This window comes from Penicillium brevicompactum (genome assembly GCF_028827555.1).
Source record: "Penicillium brevicompactum strain IBT 35665 chromosome Unknown utg000002l_segment0_segment0, whole genome shotgun sequence".
Taxonomy (NCBI): domain Eukaryota; kingdom Fungi; phylum Ascomycota; class Eurotiomycetes; order Eurotiales; family Aspergillaceae; genus Penicillium; species Penicillium brevicompactum.
The window spans coordinates 334,560-355,311 of record NW_026623205.1 but is presented as its reverse complement, the minus strand read 5'-3'; the positions used below and the strand labels follow the sequence as shown (position 1 = coordinate 355,311).

The 20,752-nt window shown below is 49.8% G+C and overlaps 8 protein-coding genes across 8 annotated transcripts; all 8 read right to left on the bottom strand.

The window, feature by feature from the left end:
- Positions 1 to 1,889: 1,889 nt before the first annotated feature.
- On the bottom strand, positions 1,890 to 2,326 carry N7506_002907 (uncharacterized protein; the record flags this gene model as incomplete). Its single annotated transcript, XM_056952202.1, has 2 exons — positions 1,890 to 1,986; positions 2,079 to 2,326. The coding sequence occupies 2 exons, from the start codon at positions 2,324 to 2,326 to the stop codon at positions 1,890 to 1,892; spliced, it is 345 nt and encodes a 114-aa protein (XP_056813894.1).
- Positions 2,327 to 2,839: 513 nt separating this feature from the next.
- On the bottom strand, positions 2,840 to 4,726 carry cp1 (putative carboxypeptidase S1; the record flags this gene model as incomplete). Its single annotated transcript, XM_056952201.1, has 2 exons — positions 2,840 to 4,540; positions 4,598 to 4,726. The coding sequence occupies 2 exons, from the start codon at positions 4,724 to 4,726 to the stop codon at positions 2,840 to 2,842; spliced, it is 1,830 nt and encodes a 609-aa protein (XP_056813893.1).
- Positions 4,727 to 5,009: 283 nt separating this feature from the next.
- Positions 5,010 to 7,482, bottom strand: N7506_002905 (putative poly(ADP)-ribose polymerase PARP; the record flags this gene model as incomplete). The annotated part of the gene is made up of 7 exons (XM_056952200.1): positions 5,010 to 5,528; positions 5,596 to 5,678; positions 5,741 to 6,312; positions 6,351 to 6,576; positions 6,634 to 7,095; positions 7,156 to 7,269; positions 7,341 to 7,482. The coding sequence occupies 7 exons, from the start codon at positions 7,480 to 7,482 to the stop codon at positions 5,010 to 5,012; spliced, it is 2,118 nt and encodes a 705-aa protein (XP_056813892.1).
- A 529-nt stretch (positions 7,483 to 8,011) lies between these two features.
- On the bottom strand, positions 8,012 to 8,596 carry N7506_002904 (YbhB/YbcL family Raf kinase inhibitor-like protein; the record flags this gene model as incomplete). Its single annotated transcript, XM_056952199.1, has 2 exons — positions 8,012 to 8,415; positions 8,476 to 8,596. 2 exons carry the CDS (start codon positions 8,594 to 8,596, stop codon positions 8,012 to 8,014), a joined length of 525 nt encoding a protein of 174 aa, XP_056813891.1.
- A 304-nt stretch (positions 8,597 to 8,900) lies between these two features.
- On the bottom strand, positions 8,901 to 10,626 carry N7506_002903 (cytochrome P450; the record flags this gene model as incomplete). The annotated part of the gene is made up of 5 exons (XM_056952198.1): positions 8,901 to 9,075; positions 9,125 to 9,291; positions 9,349 to 9,459; positions 9,525 to 10,375; positions 10,425 to 10,626. 5 exons carry the CDS (start codon positions 10,624 to 10,626, stop codon positions 8,901 to 8,903), a joined length of 1,506 nt encoding a protein of 501 aa, XP_056813890.1.
- A 1,935-nt stretch (positions 10,627 to 12,561) lies between these two features.
- Positions 12,562 to 14,872, bottom strand: N7506_002902 (DUF3405 domain-containing protein; the record flags this gene model as incomplete). The annotated part of the gene is made up of 6 exons (XM_056952197.1): positions 12,562 to 12,687; positions 12,751 to 12,795; positions 12,851 to 13,969; positions 14,020 to 14,291; positions 14,348 to 14,571; positions 14,619 to 14,872. The coding sequence occupies 6 exons, from the start codon at positions 14,870 to 14,872 to the stop codon at positions 12,562 to 12,564; spliced, it is 2,040 nt and encodes a 679-aa protein (XP_056813889.1).
- Positions 14,873 to 15,587: 715 nt separating this feature from the next.
- On the bottom strand, positions 15,588 to 17,753 carry N7506_002901 (uncharacterized protein; the record flags this gene model as incomplete). The annotated part of the gene is made up of 1 exon (XM_056952196.1): positions 15,588 to 17,753. The coding sequence occupies one exon, from the start codon at positions 17,751 to 17,753 to the stop codon at positions 15,588 to 15,590; it is 2,166 nt and encodes a 721-aa protein (XP_056813888.1).
- A 1,648-nt stretch (positions 17,754 to 19,401) lies between these two features.
- Positions 19,402 to 20,386, bottom strand: N7506_002900 (electron transfer flavoprotein subunit beta/FixA family protein; the record flags this gene model as incomplete). Its single annotated transcript, XM_056952195.1, has 3 exons — positions 19,402 to 19,484; positions 19,546 to 20,194; positions 20,336 to 20,386. 3 exons carry the CDS (start codon positions 20,384 to 20,386, stop codon positions 19,402 to 19,404), a joined length of 783 nt encoding a protein of 260 aa, XP_056813887.1.
- Positions 20,387 to 20,752: the final 366 nt, after the last annotated feature.

The window sequence follows — 20,752 nt, the reverse complement described above, 5'->3', positions numbered from 1 at the left end:
CAAGCCACCCGTGGACTCGGGGATAGAAAAGCAGCCCGAAATAAAGAGGGAAAAAAAGAGGAAGAGCGAACACCCTGGGACTCAAACAGGACCTGGGGATGCTTCGAGACCTCGGGAACACCTCTATCTCAAAACGGATTCAAGGAAATATGAGCATCACACCGTAAATTCCACAGTACTTGCCACTCCAGGGCTGTTCACCACTGGAATATGCCAGTGGGACATCCTGTGATATGTGCTGTAACAAAATTTATTGCCTTTTCAGACTTCTTCGCGTCATGTAAACGATAACGCTTGACATACCACCTAGGCCTTGCAAATTTATTACTGCCTGGGTCTAATCAACTATTTTCTAACAATCTTTTACTTGCAATCATACTCTTAAGGATAATCTATTCGTTTGATATTGGCGGACATAGTTCCAATCTCGCTTTTGACATTCGAAGATTGATATATTGACATCCATGGTAATGTACACCTGTAGAAGGAGAAAAAGAAAAGAGGACCCCGAGGACCCCGAGCACCCCCAATGAAGCATCAAATCGAGACCTAACTACACTGCTCTCTATCTGACACACATTGAAACACCTAGAACACAGAGACTCTGACTCAAGTGAAGTCCATCGGTATGCCGGACACTGACGTCATCTCGTCCAGCCCTACCCGCTGCCTAATCGGGAAGGTGGTCATCCGAAGTGGGGGTTGGAAAATGCTCTGAGTTCTTGCCATGGCACAAAGTAGGGAGTGAAAGAACAGAGGGCAGGAGGTAGGGACATTCAGTGGTGTTTTTGGGATGTGCTCTGAATTCTCGTCATGCGCACAAAGTAGAGAGGGTAGGGTAGAGAGTAGAAGATAGGGGACAGTCAGTGGTGTATTTGGAGTGTGCTCTGAATTCTCGTCATGCGCACAAAGAAGAAGGGGTAGGGTAGAGAGGAGAAGGTAGGGGTCAGTGTTGGAGTGGTTTCAAGTTTGAATTGTCGAAGGCCGAAGTTGTTGCTGGTGCAATAGGTCGAAAACCGAAGCTGTGTGAGGGTAGAAAGAGCGCTGGGGTACAAAAGAAGGCAGACAACAGGCAGAAAACAAGCAGAAGGTCAAAGAAAGTCAACTGTCTAAAACATATGGGGGAATGAAACGTCTGAATACAAAGGGGGAAGGGGCTGGGAGGTCGAAGAGCTGGGGGAGAGGAGATGGAGAAGGAAAGTGAGATGGGAAAAGTACAGGAATTGGGGGGCCTACTTATGTTCGTCCCCATCAAAGTTCTAAGTCAAATGCCTATAATCAAAAGTAGAAGCGGAGCATGCCGCCGCCTGATATTGACACATTGTCTGTGTTTAGCGATGTTCCAGCAAAAAGTGTGGTGTACCACGGTATAGATAGTCAAGCTTATGGCGCATACCTGGATTTGCATCCTCAGAAGGCACTCGGCGAGAAACCTTGGAAGTATTAAGCTACCAGAGACTAGGGCCCAAAGTCTGTGATATATGAATTGGCCAATGAGGTTCCTTAGATTGCATAAAATACCACGGCCGTTGCCCCAAAGAAGGAGCGGAGGACCAAATGCCCTAATGTGGCGATGCTGGTTGTTACCAAGGGTCATCACACACGTAGACACGGAAGCTCTATCCAGGGTCTCGTAAGAGCTTTAAGTATTAGTCTGGAAAGTCTGATGGACAATCGTATTGATGGTGTTGGAAGAAATCTCGCGGAACTAATTTGGAAATAGCACACGGACATGTCCTCCCCAAGCCATAGGTTGACCGTAAGAAGGATACCCAAAGCCAAAGCAGGTGCAGACGTGGAGCCAACCAATGTTGATATGCAAAAGACAGCTCCATTCAAGGCTAGTAAAGGCAAGCCCGAAGCCATAGTTCTGGCCGAAACTTCGGCGATCACTGTTGGTATGCGAAGAAAGGCAACGGTATCATAGTTTGGACCATACTAATAAGGTATAGCGTCCCAGCTTGGTAGGAATGGTCACTTTGCACTCTGTGGGGGAAGAGGTATGCTATAGCGATGACGTATGGTTAGCAGAGTTCGAGCACCGTAGAGCCTGTTGCACCAGAAGCCACAGCACTCACCGAGTTTGCTTGAGCAGAGTGTCGAGATCATCCACTTGTTGCTCATTAGGCCCCCACGAAGACTTCCCGTAGAGCTCAGGATCAAACAAAGCCAACAGCTGAGGGTCGAGCAGGAGGCACTGTGTGTCGGACAGTATTTGGTGGGTTTTCGGGGGCTGCGCAGCTGCATTGTAATTCGGTTTGATTCCGAGTGGGTTGAGCTTGGGTCGCCGCGGGATACTCAGTAAAGCGAGGCGGAGCAAGTACATCATGGCTCTTGAGGTTGACGAATGCGGTGTCTCGAAACTGTTGTCTGGGAGCAAAATCAGCAACTACCCGAGGGAGCTGTGAGTGGCTTTGAAGGAAGGTGCCACTGTTCTGGATGTGCATACCTTGGAGTATAATGAGTCTTGAGTATGCTTTGAGAGTTCTGAGTTGAGATGAGATGGCAAAGGGAGCGAAGCGAAGTCAAAGGGTCATTCGCAACTTCGTTGGTTGACCCGCCACCACATCGCTTCAACGGCTCGGGCCGTCCCACAAGTCTTAGTCTCACTGCAGAGAGAGACCGTAGGGCTGAGAATAGATATATTATGTCTTCAGAAGATGATTTCTTTCATTTTGCTTCTAGATACTACCGGCATACCCCAGGCCTGAATCAAATGATGTGATCTACGTCTGATGCGCATTCCCGCAACCGAAATAGGTACTTGTATTATGCGCTCTATATGGTAGTACCAAATCCCGCGCTAAACATCTTTGGAAGGTAACATCTATCCTGAAAGTCACTCCGACTTGCCATCGACAACAATGTAGTCCTCGATAACCGCAGTGCCGTTCAATACACTCGCAATCTGATCATCAGTGCAAGTGGCACCAAGTGCAAGAATATAGCAAAGAGGCTCTGGGCTCTCCGGCACCTCATTCTTAATATGCCAGGTAGACGCAGGTCCCTGGGTCTCATAGGAGGCATTACGAGCCGTGTCAATCTTTCCCGTAGCCAAATCACGGTTGAAGAGCGAGCGATAGAAGATCTCGTATGCGGTTTGGGGCTGGTAAGCGGGGACTTCATGCCCAGCCTGGTAAACGCGAGTGAAGGAGAAGTTGCCATGCTGACGGACCTGTCCACCGATATACGAGGAATTCGTATGAAGGGGTGCATATCCAGCAGAGCGGAAAGCATCGGCACTAGAATGGTTCACCAGCAGACTGGCGTCCTCTCCACCAATCCAGTTACAAGCATAGTCGCGGTCGCCGTAGACGAGGGCCACCTTGATGCCGGAATCGAGTACATATGCAAGGTCTTCCAAATATCCGTGCACGTCAGAGCGGGGGTAGTCTCCGACAGAGGAAAAGGCTTCGTAGACGCCGTCGCTCGATTCGGTGAAGTTGAGAGGAACTCCCAGAGCGCCTTGCACCCAGTGCTGGTTCAACCAGCCGAGGAAGTACGAAGGTGGGAATGGATCTGGGTTCTTGTGTGTGATGTCGTAGTAGCCGCGACCGGCAAATTCAACGTATGCGCCTTCAACGCTGTTGGAGCAGAGCTGGTCGGCCTTTTGACAAGCTTTGTTGACGGTCTTGTTGTGGCCGTACATCTGGGGATCACCCTCTGCGGCCAGCGCGCGACAGTTCGTGATCAGATCCTTGCATCCACCCGGGCGGCTCCATGTATCCATGGCATTATCGAAGACTGTTCTGTTAATGGTTTCGATGCCATATGTGTTGTTGTATGCCATAACAGGGTACGTCGGCTCCTGGACGAGCAGATCGATGCAGCCATTGATGATACCCAGAGTGTCGAGGTGGATATAGTGCGACTCTTCCGGGTTATCAATAGAGCCATTCTTGATCTTCTCATTCTGCTCCTGGAAGAAAGCAGTAAAAGATGGCCCATAGCGACCACCGTAAGATTCAGTCCAGATGCTCACTCGCTCATCGTGCGGCTTATAGTGCGGGAATTCGGTAAACCAGGTCTGCGCGAAATGCCACAGCGACCGTGCAGAATTCTGAGTGCTATTTGCCGAGTTTGCCGCTTTTTGGCTGGCCGTCGTGCCGACGTAGAAAGTGTTGTTCTGAGTGGGCACCCCGTGGGTCCACTGCGACAAATTCCAGGCCCCAGAGACCTGATCGAAAGTGCCATTGGTGGGTACGTCATAGCTGAAGCCGACCTGGTTAGGCTGATCGATGTACAGCATGTTGACATAATTGTTCCACGACCAGGGGTTGAGCTCGGTCGAATTGGAATCTTCGTTTACTATACAGGGGCCGTTCTCCTGCATGAGACCAATCATGGAGGAACTCCCTGGGCCTCCGTTCATCCAGATGGATAAAGGGGCATTTTTTGGGTTGTGACGAGCTTCAAAGAACCAGAAGAATGTATTGATCGGATAGTCTTGGTCGACATTTACGTCGGCCAGAGAGCCTGGGGGGAGGTGAACATATCCCGAGTAGGATCTCACCCCGGGCGTTGTTTCGCAAATCCCAGGCTACGTGATAGAATTAGCAGGCGCCTGTATGGCGATCATCACAGGATCAGATCGAACCTCTTTGTATGAGATCTTCACCCCTTTGTGGTGCTTTGAATCCACCACCTTCAATCCCTCGGGTGTGGGCGGGAAGTACTGTGCGGCAGAAGTCCCTACCAAGAGAGGGAGAATCCATTTAGACACCATTATGCAGGAGTTTGGCAAAAACAAGAGGACCCTGGGATGCCGAGGCGGGTTAAATAGAAGTGCCGATCCTAAATGCCAAGAGTTTTCTCCTCTTTTGGAGTCCATCGGGCGTCCGACGGCGTTCACAAGGCGGAGCTTAACTTTCAAAATTGTTTTCATTCAAGAGTTACTATGACACTTCAATATCAAGAAGCCATTCTGAAATTCAATCCTTGCACTTCGAGCTCACGGACCTCCTTGGAATCCTCAAGCTCTCCCAGACGCTCTCCAGCAACGATGGCAATCATTTCATCTTGATGTGAAACAAATACCGTTGAATGACTTGGGCTGGGTCGTAAGCGACGTACTCCCAGTGATAGTATCCCTCAAACTCCCTGTCCTCTTCTCTCCCAGCGCGAGCATCTGGTACCAGGACGTTTTTCAAGTCTGGGTGGATATATCCAGCATCCCGCCATGCCTTGTGAGTGGTTGCGCCGTGGATTTTCTTTGAAACCTTGAGCGAGGTGCCCAGCTCAACCTCACATAGCATGAGAAGGGACTCTTTTGCCGGACTAGCCTTCAAATATCCCGCTGATTTTGTTGACATATCAGCAAAGTAGATGCCTCTGCAGAATGCCTTTCCGCTGGGAGACACAATTCCACTGCCACGTAGGCCCTGGGTCAAGATCCCAGCAAAGCTTGCACAAGACGAGCCATGCCACAACAGTCTGCGATCGCCTGAACGATATTTTTCTGCCTTCTGCCAAGCAGAAAATCGCTCTGCCTCCCCAGGGCGTTCGAGGCGGAAGATACTAAGTACTTTCTGGAGACAATGTCAGAGAGTAGGTAAAAACGTGAGTATGTAACCTCGAAACCTGGTTGTGACCGACCTCAAATTGATGTTGGTGGTGACTACTGGACGAGTTGTGAAGATACTCGCACAGTCCGTTGAATTCCGATGAGGCGCTGTCCACTATTCATTGAGATTAGTCAAGGTCACTTTCACCAAGATATCATAGCCATAGAAGCTCATACCAGGGTCCATCTTCGCCACGTTGAGGGCGCAAGCTACCCGACTGAGGCCCAATGAAGGTGTTGGAAATTGAGTCAAGATCTTGCCGGCGTCGTATATCTTCAGAAACAAATTTAGAGACTCAAGCTCCACCCTGATGGCTTCAATGTTCCTGCTAAGAAATTCCCCTGGGTTTTTGATCCTTTCATGGGAAATTCGTTCCAGTTCAGTTTCCGCAAGCCAGGATATCTTGGATTCATGGAGCTTCATCAGTTTCTCCAGACATGCCAGCCCAACGCGCAAATCCATCTGCTGTGAGGTGCATTTTGACCTGATTTTGTACCCTTTGGTCTTGAGAAAAGCGGCATAGGTTTTCAAATAGTCAGACCGGAAAATCATCTTAATGATATCTTCAACCTGCCCAGGTAATTTGACAATATCATCCCTCATAATGAGTGTCTCTGGGTAAGCCACGTCAAGAAATATCCATTGGCCGTTGAGGGGCACACCATTACGGTTACGCCAGCTCAAACCCGTGAAGTGCATGAAATCTTTGCAAAATCTTTTTTGGCCGCATGAAGAGATTGGTGCTCGCCTGCAATCTGAAAGTAGGGTGCTTCGGTGCTATCACACTTCTGATCGGAGTGTTCCTCGTCTTCATCGTCGGGATGCTCAATATCAGTCACACCAAAACGTCCATCATGATCGTGGTGGTAGATCCAAGGAACAGGGGCACCCTCCGAGTTGTCATGTATGATCTGCATGCGCATAAGTTCTGAGCCTACATCGGCATCCATCTTCACAAGTGTGGCATCCCATGTAAACCCTGACTCGTCCAGCCAAATGGCATGCGACTTATCTGGCGTGGGTAAATTGTTAGCCAAAGTGAAAAACGAATGGCTGCTGAAACACTCACCTTTTCCAGCATAATTTTCGTCTACTAGGTTAACCAGACTTGCACGGTATACTGTTCTGTCATTTTGGGCTTTCTCTGAGGCGGCGTTGGCGATGTCCTTCTTGACTTTTTCGGAGATGGCATTGGCAATGCCTTCCTTGACTTGCTTCAAGGCGGCATTGGCAGCCACTACCTTGGCTTTGTTGGAGACGGCATTGGCAATTTCTTCCTTGGCTTTCTTCACGGCGGTGTCGACAACTTCTTTCTTGAACTTCTTCAAGACGGCGTCGGCGACGCCTTCATGGTCGCCATCATCTTCACGACCGCGCTTCCTTCCTTCACTCTTGGGCTCAGCTGTAGCCCCCTTCTTCCCGCTCTTTTTCAGTAGATAATTCTGGACCTTTGCTGGGACGCGCTTCTTGATGCTATGAAGCAGCCAATCCATACTGACAATTTGACAGCCTTCCTTGTCGGCCAAGGCAACTAAAATAACATAAGAATGTCAGTGCCTATCTACTCGCTCGGAAGAAAAAGACGACTCACCTTTCCTCAAGTTTCTCTCCACGCTACCGGTTGTGGTAACAAGATGAGTGCAGTCTTGGAGGTTCATGTGCACAAATTTGGCGCCGCACGCCTCTACCATGCTCTTGATCTTCTCTAAAAATCAATGGTTATCTCTGGTCCATTCACAGAGGTTGAGGCTTCACTAGTATGGGGGTTCGAAATACCATGCGAGTAGCCAGGAATGTTTCCACTGGCACCGATGACCAAGTCTTTCAGGCCGTCTGCCAGCTTATCAACGGTTTTTTCAGAGGACATCTCTGCTGACTGAAGCCGCCTTCCAAGAAAATCCACAGCCTTTTTCTTCATTGATGCTTCAAGCAGAAAGACAGAGGATGTGGTGCGTGTAGAATCTAATGCAGGATAAGTTTGCGAGGGGCTGTTTGTTCTTTTAAACCCAGGAGGTGATGGTTATACAACAACAGCATTGTTCGACAAACAGAAAAGTTCTGTTTGTGCTTCTGGATCTTTGAAAGATCCAGCAGCCATATCTGAATAGACACATGTATAGGTGGCAGACCTGGCGAGATATACGTTTCGTAGTCGTCACGTATAGCCGAGCCGGAAGCCGGAAGCTTTCTGGATATGAGCCCAGACACTATTTTGCATCAAATACCCCGACACAAGCCAAAAGATAGAGAGAGAAATCGGAGTTCAATTTTGCGCCAAAGACAAAGCAGGTAATCGCTCTCAACCGCAGGGGCGCTTTCCCCCAAACCTCTGGTGTCATTGGCTGAGCAATAAGCCTAATATTATGAAAAAGAAAGATAAAACATATCATGTTCGAAGCCAAACCATCCGCAGAATCGAGCAAGTCAATCGAGGATGATAGAGTCATCTAGTTGCAGAAGAAGTAGTTGAAGGCAACAGGAGAACCAAGCTTCACCTCCTCAGCCCAGCCATCAAGGTTGTACCGCATACGACTCCAGACCGAGAGCTCCTTGCCATCTGCAGGGGCATGGTCTTTAAGATCGAAAGTCTCCGGCTGCTCGTACAAGAAGAAGATGTACCGGTGAGGCGCACTGCCAGGAGGGGGAGCAGGACCGATCCAGTTGGCGACGAAGGGCGCGTCAAACTCGAGCAAGGAAGAGTCGGTGATCTTCGCATCGGACTGGATCCAGTGCAGAATGGGACCCAGAACCCCGAAGGAGGGGAAGGGAGCATCGATGTCGAGGCTCACGATCACATATTTGGTATTGGGCTTTGCGCCGGCGAAGAAGAGCTTCGGGGCTTCTTGGGCGTCTGTGTGTGTTGTGAGTTGAGAGTTGAGATATCAAAACATTGGTCGCTGGATACACATACCTTTGCGAGGGAGACGAGCTCCCGGCTGCACATTCTCGTGCTTGCCGATGGTCATGCCCAGGACTTTGGACACATCTTTCTCAATGAGAGAGAATGCTTCGTTGATATGATTGCCAGACATCTTTGAATAAAGCGAAGTTTCAAGCGAAGCTTTGATGATGTGGTGTCGAAGGGGAAAAGAGAAGGCGTCATGAGGATAAAGTTGCCCAAGGGCGGACTTAACGGATTTAGCAGACCACCTTCCAAAATTCACTCTTCCCTCTCATTTTTTTCTGATCTTCTCTTTAATTCAGGTATTTTCAGAGATTTCTTGAACGTGCTCATTTTTCATTCTTGGTTTGTGCTTGGAGCATTCCTCACTACTGCTCATCATCTAATACAGCTACTCCATCTGCGCCTGACCAACAGAACACACCCGTGGCATTTCAATCCTCAATCAACTTTGTCACCATCGCCTGCACGCGAAGATTGCCTTCATCCGGGTAAGGGGTACCAAAGTCACGCGCAAAGGCAATGTCCTTCTCGGACGTTTCGAAAAGTTCCATATCATAACGACGGACAAATGCTGCCAGTACAAGGAATAGCTCGGCATAGGCCAGACTGTAGAGTCAGGTTAGCTCAGTACGGAGTGGGAGTCTCGGGTGCATACTTCATGCCGACACAAATTCGAGTGCCTTTAGAAAAGTTGACCATATATTTATCCAAGCGCTCTCCCTTCGCCGCTGCCCGCAGCCATCGGTCTGGGTCGAAAGTGTGGGGATCGGGGAAGATCTCAGGGTCCGTAAGAACGAAGTAGTTTGTCTCACTGACAGGGGTCTATGAGGTAGCACTGGTCAGTGTCATTGAGCTTTTGCAAGGCATAAGGCTACTTACTCCAGGAGGAATGGTGTAGCTTTTGTAGACCAACGCCTCAGAGGGCGCGACACGAGCCGATCGGCTCGAGATTCCAGTGGAAACACGCAGTGTCTCCCAAACAAAAGCAGACTAAAATCAATGTATCAGCAATCTAGCTTGAGTCCCTATGCGGAACAAGTAAGAATGTGGCATACCATGTACGGCAACTGCTCAAGCTGACTCCAAGTCGGACGAGAGTCAGGCGTGGACATGACAGTTCGCAACTCTTCCCGAAGCTTAGTCTTGATTGAGTCATTGGTCATGAGTCGGAAAGCAGCAATTGCCAAAGATCGCGCAGTTGTCTCGGTACCACCAATGATCATAGCAAAGCCCTCGTTATTAAGACGGGTTGCTCCGCGCATCTCCTCTGGCATACTGGTGTTAGTAAGTATCTCCATAACAGAGCGATTCTTCAGCTCCGAAGAGTGGCCCTGTAAGAACTTCTTGGTTCGGCCCAAAAGATCTGCCTTCTGGCTTTGCAGAGCGTAGGCGTAAGGGTCGCACTTTTCCAGCACCCACAAAGGAAGTGACTTCATGAGAGTCTGAAGAATAGGGAAGTGGAAGATAGTATGGGCGAATTTGAAGAGCCCGTTGATTCCATCTCGGACGCTTTCATTGAAGTTTTCGTGATCGAGATTCCCACTGTTGAAGCCGTAGACGTACTTGTGAATGACATCGGAGGTCAACCCTGCAAATCCAGCATCGATGTTGACCACTTTATGGGACTCGAACGCCCGCTTGAAGTGGTCATCAAGCTTGTCTATATTTTCATATATCACATGCTCTATATTAGTGACCGCTTGTTTTGAGAAGTGCTTCTGCACCTGCGCGCGGCGTGTTCGATGATCTTCCGGGGAAATGCTAGAGAAGCCGGTGCCTTCCAGATCGAACTGAGCAACTCTTTCGGGGACCTTCTCACGCCTGCGCTGGTTCGAAGCGTAGATTTCATCGTAGTAGCTTGAGTCTTTGATGTGGACCTCGTGTGGGGTAACGCGAATAATGGGTCCTAAACACGGTCTGAGCCCATAGTCCTTCATCTCCCTCAAATAACTGACCATAAACCTCATGGAGGCGCTCCAATTCCCAAATGAACATCCCCCGCTTGATGACATTGAAATAAAATTCATAGGCTCCTGTGATTGCTGCAAGTTTGGGACCTGGAATTTTGCTGAGTGGATGGAAGTATAGCCGATAAATACTTTTGATGGCGATGTAGATCGGCAGTCCACATATCGCCAACAATAATAGACCAGCCATGGTTGGTAGATTCTTGGATTCGGTCTGAAAGGACTAGAACTGGAGTTTGAGGAGTATCCTTTACTTATAGCACCGAGAGGGGGGGATACACATTGACCACTATTTCTGCAGGTTTCACCACCCACCATGAGTCTAAAATCGCTGATTCATACTATGTGGAATGCTCGAGGTCGGATTGGCCAGGCTAATCTCGCTTGAATAATTCAGTCTGTTCTGCGGCGCATCAAGTGAGAGCGTTTTGAGAACAGACTACTTAGCGTATTTTATGTTGCACTTAGCGCCGGATGATTTCCCAGTTTGGCGATAGTCTTCGGCTACTTGCGAATGACAGCGCTGGTCCACCTTCGTAGATACCGCATGGATGGAATAAGAAAATCGCAGCATTCTATTATTGACGAAAGATAGCAAAGGGACAGGGATACCGCTCGATAAGTTTAGCCGAGAGAGTGTCCCCCAATACCACAAATTTCAGCTTTCGAAGCGAGGGCTTTTCCGAAACGGGCTCCAGCATAGTGATTGGCATTCCCCACTAGAAATGCCGAGCTGCATCAACGGCTCAGATGCCCCACACCAAGTCTAGAAGCTTACTCGCGTGCAGATCACTCTATTAGTACAATGGTCTATTGAAGTAGATACTGAGTACGGAATAACCCCGGGGTTGGATACATTGTACACTGAGAGAGATTGTGAGGTAGCAGCTTATATGTCGAGCACCTGGGCATGAGATGCTCATATTGAGATATCACTATTGAGTTGTTGCCGTGGATGTGTTTTCATTTCGCAGATCTCCTTTCGCGTGGGAGTACTTCAATACCTCTTTTTTTTCCTTTTCATTTCTTCATTTCTTTTCATTTCCCTTTTCCTTACTCTCCTTTCATCTCTGCCTCAACATCTCACTTTGTCACTTCGTCGAAGACCAGAAGGTGGTTCACTCATCCTGTCATTATGGCGCAGAGGTAAGAGTATAAATTTGATTCACTAAAGTGAGAGATGGACTAATAAAAATGTATTTCACAGTGTCGCAGGACTGCCTAAAACCTTACCAACCCTCGATACAGGAGACCAGTCCCCCGCATCAGGAGCCTGGTCACGTTATGTGAAGCACCTTCCATAGTCTCTGGCGAAAGAGGGCGATCTTATCAAATCCACTCTCATCAAATTTCTTCTCAATCAGCTCAGCATTCGCGAACCAGTTATCTGTTCGGTGCTAGCTCTGAGCCCCGAGAGGTGGAGCGAGGACATAGGCTCCAACATACACAATGTGGAAGCTGTACTCATTCAGATGGTGGGTCGACAGGTTTCGGTCAAATGCGACTTCTGCCTTGCTGGACGTGGGGTCTTTCCTCTCTGTGTTGTCCTTGAGAGGCCTGGATGCCCTGAATGCTGATATAGTACAAGCCTCAGTGCGGCGCTCACACGCGACCAACGGAGAGGGTCAGGTTGTCATTTCACCTTGGACGGAGCCGGTGTCCACCCTCAATCACGTCGGCAATAACTGGTTCGAAAGGACACTAAGCCTTACCGCCAGCGAAGATCTACGTTAGCCAGACATCAGCGACTGCGCACCTTGTACTCCATGAGAACGCTGATGGCCTCGGGGATTCCTAAACATCTCCGCTGCAGACCTTCTTTTGAATGTTATCTCCTGTACTCTTAGTATGTTTGCTTGCAATACTGATGTCAAAATTTGACGTAGGTTGGAAGACGTGAGTTGGATTAAAAGACGCAAGAAGAACTGTTGTGGTTGCAGAAGAGTGAAGGCCGCACACGCCTGGGGCCCGCAGCACTTGGCGTCTATACCTGCCGGCAGACTTCACTCCCAAATGCAAGAGAGTTCAAGTCCGACCGATCAACTTCTAATTAGCTACTCTAAAGGCACCGCGCTGACTACATGATCTATGGCGAAGGGGAACAAAAACACATCTATCAGAGCATTCAGATAGCATCATCTTGGAGAGCGGAGTCGGTGACTGGCAGATTAGACGTCGCATCAGGCTCCGTGTTCTTGATGGTATGCAGGAGCATGAATGGCAGACACATGCGACCATTGGCAGGTTCATCCTGGATGCGAGTTAGTGCAATATTCGGGCACAAAAGGTATATCCCATATCTCGGCCAACATACCAAACTACCACTTTCATCCCAATACCTCCCAGGCCGGTATTCAGGCTTCAAACGAAATGATCAGCATCTCTATAGAAAGCAGTGAAATGCCCAGACTTACCCTCTCCCCACTGAGATGTCGAGCTGGATTAGGCGGATAACCCGACCATCGCCGAAACAAATCTTCCGCCGTCTGCGTCGCGAACATGAACGAAATGCGATACCAAAGGTAATCGAATTTATGATCCCAATTCCAAATACTATTCGAATCTCCATTGATATTCTCTGGTGCACCGCGATTGAAGATCCTCGACATTTCCGCCGACGTCCATTTCCCATCTACATAAATGGGCTGGGGAACATGCACAGCCTTGAAGCCATGCAAAAGCGTCCAAGACGGAGCCGACATCTCCGATGCAAAAGCCTGTCCTTCGAGCTGCGCATTGTGCATTTCTCTCAAAAGCCGCTTGGAAACGCGCCATTGGGTGATGACCGAGGTGCGACGCGGGATATCCTCATCTAGATTCCAGATCATCCATGGGAATGTCCAGGATGTATTTTTTGGATCGAAGATCGGTAGAAAGGTTATTAGATCCGCTTCTTCACCGACACCCCATTCGAAATGATCGGCTTGAGGTCGTGAGACCGGTGGCGTCGGTCCGGCTGGCGTTATCCCGGAATATTCGAGGGGACCCCAGATACTTTGCTTGCCTTCCATTGATAGCGTTACCATGTTAGAGAAGTCGCTCCAGTCACCGTGGGCGCCGGGGGTGTAGAAATAAGCATTTCGCTCCCAGAGGTATTTTCGCGGTTGTCGTTTGGCGAAGTCGATAGCCTGCTCGAAGAAATGATAGGCGTGTGCGATGATTCGGTTGTCGAATTCTAATTGCCAGTAGTGATCAAACTCCGGATACATCAGGGAGAAGACTTGAGTTGCCTGGAGATGCTGGTAGATTGCACGGTGTTCGTCTAGCTTGGGATACCATCTTTCCAGCAGACGTTCGTTGAAGAGAACAGTCATATTGCGGAATTCGGCAGGCACGATCTTCTGCTTTAGCATTTGAACACCCTCCTCATCGTTCTCGAGATCGATAGGACTGTGCACATCAACCAGGAAGAATACCTGATATTCAGATCCGGAATGCAGAGAAAGCTCCATAATCAACGACCGGAGATACTGCGCATGACTGGGTGTCCATTTCATGCTATCCGATGCGCGAAGAAGAACAGCCGAGCGGGGCTTGTATGACAAGGTTCCTAGCTTCTTGTGCCATTTATCTCGCGAGGCACTTTCCGGGGGTACAGCGAGAGAACATGGCGAGAGTAATGCTGGTCTGGTCGATCGGGGTCGTATCTATCGGCATTTCGCTCATAGCATGACGATTGAAGATAACCCCAGTTGATATTTCCCCAGAAGATCCTAGGAGGTCGTTGGAATCCCGGAACATCCGCATCATTGAACTCGTCTAGTCCGTACGGTCCATAACGCGAGTACCGATCGACGCATACATTATGATCGAGGCCGATCGCTTCATGGGATCCGAACATAGGGAATGGGAAATCTGAATATATGTGAGTTTTACCGCCAAATTGGATATGAAGTAGGGATGAGGAAAACCTTTCTGAGTCCCACGATACACCATCATCATATCCTCGCTGTTGGCGCGATTGATATCTCTACCTCGGGGGCCACGGCAAGGCTGATGATTTCCAGTCCATGTCTTATGCCATTTAAGACTATTGTAGACAGGATAAGGGTCGTATATTGCTGGCTTGGGGTGTTCTTTATCATCGCCCTGAGTGCTTAAGGTGAGGGTGCCCCCTCTGTAGAACCTGTCTTCCCTACAATGATGTCAGATATGAAGTGGACAGAGAATCAAACCACACACGGCACATCATTAAGTGTTCCCTCGCCATCAGGCTCCCGTAGCGCATAGTCCTGGGCTGGTGCGATGTAGGGATGGGGATAGCCCGCAGGATCGACAAAATCCCCCGGATGCAAGATATTGGATTCAATTGGCAAGGAGAGAATTTCCAATGGAGGTATGGCCCCAGGATATGATGGATGAAGTCGATACAGAAAGCAGAAAAGTAGGAAGCAGAGTAGGATAATGGGCCAGAATCCCCGGCGTGAGCGAGACATTGGATCAGTGTCTGGGTGTCGTATCTCATGAACTAGGACCTCCGACCAAAGCGGATAAGAGAAGCTGGCTGAAAAGGTATCGCCGGTTCAATCTTGTGTTGGCTATGTGATGAGCGAAGCTCACGTATTCTAGGTTGGCGTTGGTGACGATGAGAATCGTCATGCGACCCAAATCATCAACCGGCCCTAGAACGATGTATACACCTGGGCAGCTGTGCCAATGAAAACAAACCTTGGAAGATCACAGCTAATTTCCCATAGAGCATTCTCTTTGATCAAAGTTGTAGAAACGGCCGTGGCCAAACGTGTATTGTACTCCATTCCAAGGTTCTCCTCTAGATTTGTACATATGACAGGAAAGAGAGAATAAAAGTAGAGATCTTGTCCATAATACTTAATGTACTTATAGATTTCAACAAAAAGAGTATATAATGCAGCCTTAGAAGGCACAGGGAACATGAAATACCCCGTCAAACCGAACAAAACAAAGAATCCCCCACTCGCTGAAATGCAAAGACGCTAAAATCCATAGTGTGGAAAACAACAAAGAGCCCAATCCGTTTTTAGAGGAATGATTAGAGATAAAAGGTAGGATCCAGAGAAGCATCTCTGACCCTTCAAACAGTCAAAGACGCATAAGAGAGGTATCGTGAAAATGGGTATACGCGGCAAGAGAAAGACAAAGGAACAGCGAAGTGTGAAGAAAACCCAAGCCTTAATCAGCCCTGGCGTGAGGAAGAGTAGTATCAATCTTAGTCCCGCCAGGAGATTCCTCATGCTCTTCACGATCAGCGAGAATATGAGCATATGTCTTATTAGACTTCTGGCCTTCCGGGTGATCAACCTCAGCTTCGAGCTTGGCCTCGATCTTATCGAGAGTCTCTTCGACTTCGGGTGTATCCTTGACATTTGGCGCGAGATTGGGAAGGTTCGGAGTCTTCTCGGGTTGCGGAGATTTCTCGGATACGACGCCCTTGTAGTCTCCCTGTGTGGTTTCCTGCTCGTGGTCTTCGAGGGAGATCGTGTGGTCTTCCCTTTCTGACTCGTCTCCGTTGGCAGAGAGGAATTCTTCCAATACATCGTTTTCATCCTCGTCGACTTCGGGCGTAACAGCAGTGGCGGTCTTGACGTGCTGCACTAATGGAGACGCCTTGAGAGATGCCTCAGTGTGCTCGCCGTGGTCGGTGGTTTCAGTGGCATCGGTGGTGGGCGAGGTGTTTTGGCTGGACTGCGACTGCGGCGTGGGAGAAGTAGATTCGCGACTTGATCCAGAGCCCCAGACGTGTTGCGGGTGACGTGGTGGGAGAGCTGGTGGACCTCGAGCCGGGATCGTGACCAGACGAGCACGAGTGAAGCTCGGCGACATGCGCTTGACCTCAGTATCAGTCTTTTGATACTCCGACTTGGTTGGCGAGCCTGCAATGCTTTCTCTCGGTGTAACCATGGCGTTGGTAACTTCGTGGACCTCGTAATCATCATCATCTTCATCCACTTCGAAATCCTCTTGCTTATCTTCACAAGCGCTAGCATTTGCCCTTCTAATCTCAGCATCATGACCTTCCAACTGACGGACCTTCACCTGCTCTTCCTCGCCACCATGAATCACGACCGCATCCCAGGGCGCAGCGTCGGCTTCTTCGTCCCACGAGCTCATCGGTGGCGACTCCTTAGCGCTGCGCGACGACGCCCGGCTCACTGACGTGGTCTCGGTTAGCGGGGAGTCATCAGTCTGGGTGCCACGGTCGACACTAGCATAACTCTTGGAGCTCTGCACGCTCGCACGCCAGCTATTCCGCGGCGAGCTATCGACACTACGCCGCGAGAACGTGCTATAGATTGGGCTACCCAAGTTTGGGCGGAATTCAAAGATTTCATGATTCGGCCTCACCTTCGTGCCGGCCTCGCGGATGAAAAGTCCCTCCGCCTCCAACGCCTTCACTCCATATGGATCTGGATCGTCGTGCGCCGGCACGCCAAAGGGATGGACGTCTTCGTCGACCACCTCCATATCGCCTGGTGTTTCGCCCGGTGGCGGAACGAGACTTTCGTCAACATCCGAGTCTCCCTGCGCCGCTTTGAGGGTCTGCATGAGGGTTTCGAGTTCGTAAGGCGGGTGTCGGACTTTGCCTGACAGGATCTCATCTACAGACAAGCGCTCCCCGTAGAAGCGTTCGTTCTCGTCAGTACGCTCAATGATAATGGTGCCGTCGACGGCAACACCGGCGTATAGTCCCTTGCTCTTCATATATGTCCAAATCGGCGCCTGGCGCTTGTGAACCTCGGATTCAAGCACGCCGCCAATGCCCACGGGGCCCGCTGCGGCGCTAACCTCGCCGCCAAGCGTGCAGCGGAACTTCTTGAAAGCCTCCAGCGCTTCCGTGGTGTTGATGATCACCACGCAATCGTAAATATCCACACCGGCCAAGAACCCAATTCCCGCCGTGTGTAGCATGATACCGGAAGGCGGACTCCAGGCGCCGGTCTCGGGGAGGCGACCTAGCAAGACGCCACTACCACCCGAGCCACTCACCCAGAGACCGGTTCGCATAGTGGTGAAGATGGCGATTCCCTTAGCGTTGCGAATAACCTTCGAAGGGATTTTCTGAATGACGCGTTGCTTGCCCTTGGGGCGATTGATTTTGCCATTTTCGTCGGTGTCGTTTGTAGACTCGGGGGCGTAGAAACCATCTTTGCAAAAGCTGCGTAGAATGCGCGCCGCTTTATCTGACTCCTTGTCGATTGTCATGGGCCAAAAGGCTTCGGAGCCCAGCTTGTTCGACAGGCGATTGACGGGCCCGCCTAGCTTGTCGACGGTATCCCATGCTTTGTCGAAGCCTTTTTTTGAAATGCTTTTCGTCTTCTCCCACCGAGTTGGAGGCATGGTGAGTTGCCAATATTCTCACAATTGTGTAGTAAGTATAGTAATATTGAAATTGATCGGGTGGCGACAGTGAGCGCGGTGCGCGATCTATACCGGAGACGGCACTGCAAACGGCACTCGAAAACGATCAGGAATGTAAATAACCGAAGGATGCGAAGGAATGCGGGGAGGAATGCAGGAAATCGACTAACAAAAAAAAGGAAAGAAAACAAAAAACAGAAAACAGAGAGACTGGATGAGTTATAAATCGAATTCGGGTCAGGCGGAATAAGACGTTAGTAGCGGTGCCGCTCTTCCATGCGCTCTTCCATGGTTCGCAGAGGGGCGATGTCATCATTCTTTTTTTTTTTTTTTTTTTTTTGAGTCTCTTCTCTGCTTGTTTTCTTTTATATCTGATATATGCAGTTTTATGTACCATATCTGATCCTACCCTCTCGTATAGCTAATAGTCAACAATAGTTCATGATCACATTGCCCATCGACTCCGTACTCCGTACGGAGTACTGCCACAAGCTTATTGTCCAGCCTCTACGATACGTCACAACCTACAAGTCTTCATTCAGTACCTGGACCATCGGCCCGTATGAAACGCGCGTGCGTGAGACCTTGAAAACCAGCGAACCAGAAATCCACCTGGCTACCTAACCAGTCAAACAACCGTGTTAAATTCCCTTAAATACCGATCCCAATCAGAAGAACCCAACAAATCCTAGCAAATCTCTTCGATCTGGGGTGCTTCACCCAAGCCTCAGTGGATCCCCTTGACAGCTCAGGCTGAGCTGATTAATATGAACGAAAGTAAGCCCAGCCCAAGAGTGGACCGTCGGCTCGGGTTACAAATTAACCAAGAAGCATTTGAAACCGAATCGTTGAAATTTTCAACTAAGTTCAGTTCCTGCTTTTTCTTTTAATTGTTCGTGAATATTTGCCTATCGTCTATTTTTCTTCATAGTTGACACGGCAAATGTGATCTGGAAGAGGGCGGGGGGGGCTGATCTCATCATGCATGTCCGCTAATGTATGGGCACTCATGGAGAACGCCGTATGGGTATGGAGTACTTCTGATTGAACGCATCTGCTCCACACTCGATAACCTTGGAATACCGAGTCCAGATCATTCGATACCCGGCGGTTGGGCGACTGACTTACCCTAAATTGAAAGTGTTGCCTCAGGTCCAGCTGAAATATTGAAATATTGAAATATTGCACGACACTTCCGATTGGACGAGAGTTCAATAGACCCTGGACCGGGGTAAAATGTCCATATTTCACATAAACCACGGCAGAGAAATTAACTCCAGCACTCCGTTCTCCGTAGGCGAGATAAGAGTCCAGCGCCCGCTGTGGCGGAGGTGTCGCCCAATGTGTCGCTACGGCATACGAATTAATGACCACACCGAGGGCAACTCGAAATAGTACGGAGGACGGAGGACGGACTGTGGCGTTGAAACCACGCACTGAAGACGTCGGTGATATGGAGGTTTATTTTCATTCATATGGAGCATTTCAGTACCCCGGCATAGAGCGCATGCCCTCGCCACAACGTGGCCAAGAGGAAAATGCGGGGGGGAACTGTGCACGACTCCAGATCTAAGAAGATCAAAAGCGATGGTATAGAAACAAGTACAAATTATCAACTTGTGCGCCTTTACAGCGCACCCAGCTCCTTGAGCTTACCGACAAGGCCATCGACATCCTCGACCTTGCCACCACCCTTGCGTGGTGGGGGCTCTGCAGAACACCATTAGCGCAAGCTCCACCGGAGAAACAAAATAAGATAAATCAAACATACCGGTAACCTTGAGGGTCTTCAATCGCCGCGTATCCTCGACACCGAGATCGGCAAGAGTCTTCTTCTCAAGAGGCTTCTTCTTCGCCTTCATGATGTTAGGCAAGCTCGCGTACCGCGGCTCATTCAACCGCAGATCCGTAGTGATAACCATAGGCAGCTTGGCGCGAAGAGTCTCAACACCACCGTCAACCTCGTGCGTAACCTCAACAGTACCAGCCTCGTCCTTGATCTCAACCTTGCTGGCCTGAGTAGTCTGAGGCCACCCGAGGAGCCCAGCGAGCATCTGACCCGTCTGGCCCTGGTCACCATCAATAGCCTGCTTACCCAGCAGCACGAGGTTCACATTCTGCTCCTTGACGACGGCCTGCAGCATCTTGGCGATGGTCAGCGGCTCGGGGCCACCGTCGCCCTTCTCCGGAACGTCAATGTGGAAGGCTCGATCGGCGCCCATGGCCATGGCGGTGCGGAGGACGTCAGGGCATTTCGGGCCACCGGCGGAGAGAGCGAGGATATCCTCGACCTTGATGGGGCCCTTGCGCTCGCGCAGACGGACGGCCTCTTCGATGGAGAGCTCGTCGAATGGGTTCAGGGAGTGCTTGACGCCGGCGGTCTCGACACCGGTTTGGGCTTTGTTGATGCGGGGCTTGATCTGTTGTTGCGAGATGTCAATTCATTTGTTGCTACTTGTGTTAGGTGGAGTAAGTGTCGTTGCTGTCAGGGTAGCTCCGAGCGACCGCTGGGTCGGAGACGAGGGAGGGAAGAGGGATTGTTTTTTGCATGTTGGACGTACTGCGTAGTCAATGACCCGCTTGACGGGCACCAATATCCGTAGGCCGCTCATTGTGTAGGTGTTGAAGAACAACCAACTGAGTTGGAGGAAGGTTGAGAGAAAGCGTGCGGTGACGGAGTGCCAAGAAATCAAAAACGCCGACGCGGCCCGAGTTTAACCCTCATCGCACCATGTAGCCGCCCCTCTCACTGCGGCCTTTTGCGTCCACAGGGTCAAAAGGCGCTTTCACTCGGACCTCGGGATGTTGTCGGTCTCGATCCCATGATCTTGCTCAGCTATACAGTACCAGCACGGACTTGGTTGAATCACCTCCATAGAGAAAGAGCCTTGAGATTATCTAGACTAGCTCATATCTATCTGCAACTCAAGGACCTTTGCTCCCAAAAAAAAACATGTGCATATTCATATACAGGGATT